The sequence below is a fragment of the Sarcophilus harrisii genome, chromosome 2 (genome assembly GCF_902635505.1).
Source record: "Sarcophilus harrisii chromosome 2, mSarHar1.11, whole genome shotgun sequence".
Classification (NCBI taxonomy): domain Eukaryota; kingdom Metazoa; phylum Chordata; class Mammalia; order Dasyuromorphia; family Dasyuridae; genus Sarcophilus; species Sarcophilus harrisii.
Window position 1 is genome coordinate 36,917,841 of NC_045427.1, and position 8,721 is coordinate 36,926,561.

At 49.7% G+C, this 8,721-nt stretch overlaps 1 protein-coding gene across 4 annotated transcripts in view; it reads right to left on the minus strand.

Moving 5' to 3' along the window:
* The window catches only part of CSNK2A2 (casein kinase 2 alpha 2), a 43,406-nt gene extending 34,974 nt beyond the window's left edge, over nt 1–8,432 (minus strand). For 2 of the 4 annotated variants that reach the window (XM_031949935.1, XM_031949933.1), the window contains exons 1-2: nt 5,100–5,372; nt 4,195–4,306 (exon numbers count right to left, since the gene is read on the minus strand). In XM_031949935.1, coding sequence (XP_031805795.1) covers nt 4,195–4,306; nt 5,100–5,203 — 216 coding nt within the window. In that variant the 5' untranslated portion in view covers nt 5,204–5,372. Of the gene's footprint in view, nt 1–4,194; nt 4,307–5,099; nt 5,373–7,711; nt 7,895–8,344 lie in introns of those variants that run through there. The other 2 variants (XM_031949936.1, XM_031949934.1) reach the window with 2 other exon arrangements.
* Between the last annotated feature and the right edge of the window lie 289 nt (nt 8,433–8,721).

Below are 8,721 nucleotides of genomic sequence, written 5' to 3' on the forward strand. Positions count from 1 at the left end.
CTAATTTCAATTAATTGTGCATCTGCTAATTGCACAACCCAACTAGTTACATGAAATCGGGACATTTTTGGAGTTACTAAAAACAAATTTAATCCTCCCAAAATAAAAGTAATTTTTGAAATATGTACTAAAAAAATCAAAGAGGATTATAACAACTTTACAACAATGGAAAGACTGAATAACCTGGGGCAGAGGCCTGGGAAGAGATCCAGGGACAGAAACACCTAGGTGACCCCAATCCAGAGACAAGGGGCTCGGCTCAGGGGAACTCCACAGCCTTTACTCAACACTTGGAGCCCCAGTTCTGTGACTTCAGGTCCAAAGGAATCAATAAGAACTTCTCCAATTCCCATGTTAATTATCCAGGAAATCTAAATACCCACTTTTCATGCATGTGGCTCCATATTCTGCCAAGTATCTGTGAAATTCTGTGTAAAAAATCCAGGGCACCATCACTCTGAAATCTTTGACAATGAGAGAGTATGAGGAAGATGTGGCAGTGCTGCAATTTACAGTCTTAAAGGTCTGTCTGCAGAAAATGAGATTCCACAACAGACTCAAATAGATAAATCTAAATATCTTGCTTGAGGAAAGGAGGGGGAGAAAAGAACAACCTTTAACTTTCCCAACCAGATGCAGAGCTTCTGATGTAGGACACTTTGGGATCAGTGCCACCAACCAGCAGAGCCAAGTGGGCACAAGATCTCCTACAAGCCTTGCCCAGAGTTACCGAGCCAGGATGTGTCCAAGGAGAGGCTCTGAACAAGGTCTTCATGATGGAGGATGCAAGTGTGTCAAGCTAGACTGTACCCCCCTCACAACAGCTTCCACTTATTGGCATTTCAATTTGGAAAGCACTTTACACAATTATCTCATTTGATCCTATCTACTCCGTGATTAAAAACACTATTATTACCATTATTTTACAGATAAGGAAACTGAGGGTAAGAGAGGTGAAGTGGCTTGGCTCAGGGTCAGTCAATCAGTCAATAAGCACTGATTAAGCAACTTCTATGTACCACTCTTGATGCTAAGAGCTAGACGGTTCTGGCCTTCAGGGAGCTCCCAATTTAAAGGAGACCACAAGCACAGGCAATACCATTAGGGTTTCAGGGCCAGCTTCTAAGGCAGAATTGAGCACAAGTAGTTCTGAATGCTGCCTCTTAAAATGAAACTCGGCCACTCTTAACATTTGCTCTGTGTAACCTTGGTTCTGTCCCTCCTCTCTAGGACTCATTTTCCTCATCTGTAAAGTGAGGGGGAGTACATTCTGGGGCCTCCAAGTTGCCTTCCAAAAATCTATGGTTCTCTTCAAGTGACTGAAAAGGGGAGACTATTTCTTTTCTTTGGGAATTTACATATTATTTATGCATTTCCCTTAAATTCCTGACTTCCTAACTGTAGCTAATGCACAGTGGGATCATTGGAAGAGGCAGTTTTTCTTGGATAACCCAGTACTAAATGCAGTTAGTCCTTTACAATAAAATCGACTGTTCTCTATCAGAAGATATACCAAAAAGGGGGGGAACATCAATTACACCTTATCGGAATATAGGTCATTTCACAAAGATTTAATATTTTTGAGTCATGTATATTGGCTGGAATATAGTCTGTCAGACATAATTAAAAATCACAAACTTCACTTTAGTTTTTCAACCCATACAAAGACACATAAGAGTATGAGCAAGAGAGCAAGGTGTGTAATGTGTTGTGTTGTTCACAAGGGGAGGCAAGGTAATCCTAACCCCACACTAAGGAAAATGTGATTGTCAAAAGGTTCTCACCCAAGGGACACTTAACTAATGCTCCCACCATTACAGCACCGGCTCTTCATCTGACCCATTCCTTAATATCATTTATTCTTTGGATCTTAGGAAGAAACTATACAGCTTGGTAAACAACAACAAACCCCAGGCTACTGGGTACACAAAGGGCATCCTTTGAGTGTGTAGAGCTTCCATCTCACTAATCTGTCCTGAGAATAAACAGTCAAAAGTTGGTTTTAAAAACATTACATTTTGGGTTGGGGGGGGGGGGGGGGGGGGAATGGATGGGCATAACTTCCTTAGTGAAGCTAACTACTCACAATTATAAGATGTGACTATTGAACTTAACTGATTTTTAAAATAAACCTTCCTCAATTTATAGGTGAGATACATCTCCAAACAGGTATTAGACTCTTCAAAGTAGTCAACCTAATGAGACTATATACATATTATTTACATATTCCAAGCAAGTTGCCATTTGCTCAAAACACTTTAGGAAACTCAAAAAAAAAAAAAAAAAAAAAAAAAAAAAAAAAAAAAGGAGAAAGCTTTCAGAATAAATACCTTCAATAGTAATGAAAATAAATTTGGAACCAATTCAAGTAAATGAGTGTGGGTGATCAAGTTGGGGAACAGCATTCTGGATTTAAAAAAAAAAAAAGGCAGAAAAATGAGTTGATATTTTGTCATGCTCTTGGCTGGTTCTGGATGCAATTCCAAGAGGAAGGAGTGTCTAAACCATTTTGTACAGGGGATATATTCTTAGAAAAGGTAGCTATAACTCAAAAAAAAAGACTATTTTAAAGAGGCCAACACTTAGAGAAGACAGTGTATGTTTGAGTTCCCTGCATTATGGCAACTTCTTGTGATAATCAAGAGGAAAGCCAGCTCCATCTATCCCAGGTCCTCCCTGTTTGGGCCACAGCACACTTCCCTACTTTTCCAGCAACATGATGGATCCCCATTGGGAAATTGTGACCCACTCCCTCAATATTACCAGTCGAAACTCAGGAATACAAATCAAACAGGAATCATCATTCATAGAGAGAGTACTAAGGCACACAAAAAATTTCAATCCTATTCTTATTCTGAAAATCTATTCAAAATGCTACAAGAACAAGAAGGCACAGGGAACAGCTGAACTCATTTCATTTAATTCCCTTTTATTTTTCAGAATTACTTGAATAAATCAGAACTGACTTGCCATGAGCACTCATGAGATTCTAAGAGTTTCTTGCTGCACCCTTTACCAAACATCATTCAGAAGAGTCAGTTCCAAATACACCATCAACCCAGGGAATTTCAGTCAAGTAGTCAAATATTTCTGTTTGCTATGGCTCTGCTATGTACCCCTATGTTGGTTATCTAAGAGTAAACAAAAAGATCCCTAGCATACCATGACATCCTCCATTAAAAGTTATACTCAAATTGTTGTTTTAGGCAGTATATTCTTTTGTGATGTTGATTTCTGCCAGGAAAATTAACTTGCACAGAGGCAACACTTGAGCTCCTCCTTCGGTTGCTAGTAACAAGGTTTATTCAAATGAGTTATTTCCCTGACAAACTTAACAAATAATCCAATACACAGATCATGATCTTATAGCACATCATCCCCAGTCAAATGAACAAGTTATGGTTCTGGGGCATTTTCTCACCTCAGCATCATTCAACCTTTTGAGTCCATTTCAATGTCTGATGAAATTTCTTCTTATAAATAAGTAAGAACATCCATCAAATAAAAATAATGCTCAAACCAACCTTGCCCAAAGGAAGGCCCAGAAAATAGGGGAACTACTTCCTGAGTGACTTATTGATCTGGCAACTGAAAAATAGGTAATGGAATCCCACCTGAGATATTTGCTAAAGGACCCAGAATTTTAGTAGATTAGTAACAGGTCCATTCCTAAAACATTTATGTTTAGATTTTGTAAAAAATCACCCCTGTTTTGTCATTTTTGGGTGGTAAATAGAAAAATGGGATGGGAAAGATTAATGAAGAAAGATTTTTAATTGGATGAAAAATAAAGATAAGTACACTTTTACATAATTAGACATCACTTTTTACTCTAACATGGTAGCAAATGTTTTTCTTCTGAACTAGAAAATTAAGATGAAATTTTAAATAAAAATTTAAAAGTGGTGTGGATAGAGCACTGGACCTGGAATTAGGAAGACAAGCTAGACTTGTTTCTGCCCCACACACTTGCTAACTAGCGACCCTGTGCAAGTCACTTAACCCCTATGAGCCTCAACTTCCTCATCTGCAAAATGGGGAAAGAGCTTATGCTATCATGAGGCTGCCGAGGCTCAAATGAGATGCCGCGAAAATCGCTCTGCAAACCTTCCAAAGCTATTTTATAGAAGTATCAGCTACCATTATTCTTATTACAATAATCACGAGAGTACCATCAACAGGACACCGACTCACCTTGAGAATTTTTACAACCACTCTCTCATTGTTGGTGATGTTAATGGCCTCAAACACTTCACTATATTTTCCCCGACCAAGTTTCCGAACCAGTTGGTAATCGTCCTGATTACTGTGAAGAGTAAGAGACACATCTGAGTGACAGAGGCTTGGCGTTAGCTTATTCAGTCTTCGCTCTCACTCTCGCTGCATCCAACTGGAGCCCGGGGAAGCGCATTGAGCCACCATTCCTTCCTCACCCCCAAACTTTGCTCCAAAGCCCGACTCCATCCAACAGACCCGCCCCAGTGGGGGCCGAGGGGGCAGCAAATGCGAATCTACTTAACGACCCTCCCTCCATCTGGAGGTGGGAAATGGAGGAGGAAGCGCAGCTCTAACTGACCCTAGACCCACAGGGAACTGGCCCCCCCTCCACGGGGATGGGGGCAGAGAAGGGAGGGGGTGATCCCCGGACCCTTCCCCTACATCGGGGGGTGGAACAACCCCGGCTCCATCTGAGCCTTGCTCTAATGGGAGGGGAATGGGGCAGGAACCCGGTTCCATCTAAGCGACCCTTGGGAGACACGAGGATCCCCATGTACTTGATCATCTCCACTGGGGAAGGACGGTCTAGGAATCCCGACTCTGATCTCCTCTCCATCGGGGCGGGGGAGGCCCCGCTCGGACCCTCTCCCCCCGCTCCGACCCTCTCTCCATTGGGGGAGGGGGAGAACCCCGGCTCGGACCTCCCTCCCTGGGAGAGGGGGAGAAGCCCCCCGCCTCTGCGGGCCCCGCAGGGGCCCGTGCAGCCCCCTCCCCAGCCCGCCCCCCCCCGCCGGCCTCCCCCCCTCCTCCTCCTCCCGCGGGCCGGGGCCGGGGCCGGAGCACATGGGCCCGGGACGCGGCGGCGGCGGCGGCGACTTTACCCCCAGCTCGGGACGTGCGCCTCGTAGTCCCAATACTCGCGGCTCCTCAGGCTGTTCACCTCGGCGTAGACCCGGGCCCTGCTCCCGGCGGCCGGGCCGGGCATGGCGGGCGGCGCCGGGCGGCAGCGGGGGGCGCTGGCCTGCGGCGACGAGGGCAGAGGCGGCAGCAGCAGCAGACGGCGGCCCCGGGGCGCCGAGCGGAGGAAGCCCAGCAGCGACGAGGCGGCGGCGCAGGCGAAGGCGGCGAAGGCGGGCGGCCGCGCCAGGCCGGGTCCGCGGGGGCGGGCGGAGGGGCCGGCCAGGCCCAGGCCGCCCGGCCCAGGAGGGCGCCGGCGGGCGGAGGGCGGGGCGGGGCGGGCCGGCGGCGGCGACGGCGGGAGGGCGCTCGTGCTGCGGCTCCGCTCCGGCCCCGGCCCCGCTGCGCTCGCGTCCCGCGCTCCTCGGCGGCGGCCGCAGCGGCGGGGGCGGCCGGGAGAAGGGCAGGAGGCGGGCGGGGAGGAGGAGCGGCGACGGCGGCCGCGGCGACGGAGGCCAAGGAGGAGGAGGCGGCGGCGGCGGCGGAGGAAACCCGGAAAAGGGGCCGAGCTCGGCAGGAGGGGCCGCGGCCGCCCGCCCCGCGGGCCGGCCACGCCCACAGCGCCCCCTGCAGGGCCGGAGGACGCGGTGCCTCGGCGCGGCCGCTACGCGCTCTGCGCCGGCCGGGCAGCCCGGCAGGAGCCCCGGGGCGCTCCGGAAAGCCCCGCCGGGCGCGCCCCCACCCCGAGCCGGACCCGCCTCCCTCTGACTCCCCCCTCACGCCGGGCCCTCCTCACCCGCCGGCCTCTCCCCTCCCCCACCAGCCCCTCCCCCCTGGGACCCCCAGCCCAAGCCGGACCCTCTCCTCCCCCGGACCCCCTCCGCCCCCTAGCTGTGCACGGTGCCAGCCCCTCCCCTCCCCCACCAGCCCCTCCCCCCTGGGACCCCCAGCCCAAGCCGGACCCTCTCCTCCCCCGGACCCCCTCCGCCCCCTAGCTGTGCACGGTGCCAGCCCCTCCCCTCCCCCACCAGCCCCTCCCCCCTGGGACCCCCAGCCCACCGCCCCAGCCGGACCCTCGGCCCCCCCCTCGGCCAGCCCCCCCAGGCTGCAGCTTCCTGCTCCCTAGAACTCGGGGCTACCCCGCATCTCCCCTTGCCTTCCTCCTCGGCCCCGCGGGGGCCCCCCCTCAGCCCCCCAGCCGTGCACGGTGCCAGCCTCCCTCGGACCTCCCCCTCTCAGAGCCTCGAGGCGCGAGGCCCTGCGGCCGGGTGGTGCCGGGCCCGGGCTCAGCCGGCCAGGAAGGAGGCGAGGCGAGATTAGAACCGGGGCCTGCTGACTCCCTTCTTTCTGAACATGATTCAGAGCTTCCCCAGCCCCAGTGTGCCCCCTCCCCTAAAGCACAGAAATTCCTGGGGGCAGAGAAGGCGGGTCTTTCTCTATGTCCCGAGCAGCTCACGGCGCCTTGAATGCAGGATGCGTTTAATAAGTGCTTTTCTTGGATTCATCTATTTTATTTAGTCTCCCTCTCCGAAAACCCTTCCTTTCTTTGCTGGAGGGGCCCAGGGCTCTGCCAGGAACCCCTGCTCTCTTCTTCCTCTAAGCCATTTCTATTGGGTGATCTCTCAGCTCCCACAGGGTTCATGGCCATCCCTGCTGATGATTCTCTAATCTCCTTGTCCTGCCCCGGTCTCTCTGCGGGCTTCTGCTCTGGATGTCCAGTAGCCAGCTTAAGCTCAATAGAGAACTCGTCCTCTTCTCCCTCCCAAATCCTCGCTGCCCCCACCTTTCCTATTACTATTAAGGGCAACGCCGTGCTCCTGTCCCCCAGATTCACAAGTTAGGTATCATCCTGGACTCCTGACTCTCATTGTCCTCCTCTCCCCCACCCCCACATCCAAGCGGCTGCCAAGGCCCATCAGTCTCACCTTTATACCATCTCTCTGATGAGGTCCTGGATCCCTGGGGTTTGCAGAGAGAGCCTGGAGCACTGATAAAGTTACTCCCTGAGACAATCAGGGAAGGGCACTGATGGGGATCAGCTCAACTTTTAGTCCCACCCTCTGTGGAGGTCTTGGGTAGCCCCACCTTGCTGTGTCCCATCAGAAATCCAAGTTATGTCAAACTCCCCAAGGTTAAATTTCCCCAAGAAATCTGCTCATGGCCCATCCATCTTGGTTGAATCCCTTTTGGCTTAGCCCACCACCGAATTCTGTCTTGTGGTGTCCTTCTCCTGGTGGTATCTTTCCTCTCATCTCCCCCACTATGCCTTAGGGCATTTTTCCCCTTCTTATTACCTAACTCTTTTAGGGTGCTAAATCCCCCTATGAATTTAGTCTGCCAGTCAATAGAGTACTCCCACCTTATGGCATATTCCTTTAATGGAATTCTTCAAAACTCCTTTCCTTGGTAACCTTTATTGCTCTCCCAACTCTATTTCATCTTTATCATTCCTGGTGTCTATTATATCCCTTTATTTTGTCTGTAATCTCTTCTCCTAAATAAACCTACCTTTTGCCAAAGAGAATGGCCATGGTGAATTCATCACATGACTGAACCCTAACATCTATGCTCCTAAATGACATCATTTGGTGCTTACCTCAATTTCATCATTTGGTGCTGAACCCCAAACACATCATCTCTTTCTCTCTTCTGACACTGCCATTCCCCTGGTGCAGGTCCTCCTCACTTGGAAATTTGCAGTAGCTGCTAGTGGGTCTGCCTGCCTCAAGGCAAGCCCCACTTCTGTCCATCCTCCAATTCAGCCATCAAAAGGATTTTCCTAATGCATGGATCCAATTATGTCACCATCACTCCCCACTCCCCCTCCCCTACATTCATTAAACTGCAGTGACTTCCTGTTATTTCCAGGATCCAATCGATATTGTTTTGTTTGACCTTCAAAGCCCTTCATAAACTGGACCCCTTCTACCTTTCCAGTATGCCTTACTCCTCACCAGGTGCTCTTTAATCTAGTGATGATGATCTGCTAACCGTCTACAAACAAGACGCTCCATCTCTGAGCTCTGGGTACTCTCTCTGAGCAGATTCTCTTCCCTTCTCTGCTCAATTACTGACCTCTCTGGCTTTTTAGAAGTCCCCAACTAAAATCCTCCCTTCCACAAGGAGCCTTTCCCAACCAACCCTCTTTATCCTAGTGCTTCCTCTCTCTCTTAATTATTCCCTACTTATCCTTATTTGTTTGGATGTATATGTATTTTTTTAATGTTACCTTTCCCATCAGATTATAACCTCCTTGAGAGGGACTGTCCTTTGCCTCTTTGTATCCTCGGCACTTAGCACAGTGCCCAGGATGTGTTTCAGTTATTTGGTCATTTCAATCTTGTCATTCTCTTTGTGACTCCATTTGGGGCTTTCTTGACAAAGATAATGGACACAGATGCCATTTCCTTCTCCTGCTCATTTTACAGTTGAAGAAACTAAGGCAAACAGGGTTAAATGACTTGCTCAGGATAACATAGCTATGAAGTATCTGAGGCCAGATTTGAATTCAGTAATATGAGGAGTCCTATCTCCAGCCCCAACACTCTTCACTGTATCACCCAACTGCTGAAGTATATAGCAGGCATTTAATAAATGCTTATTGAT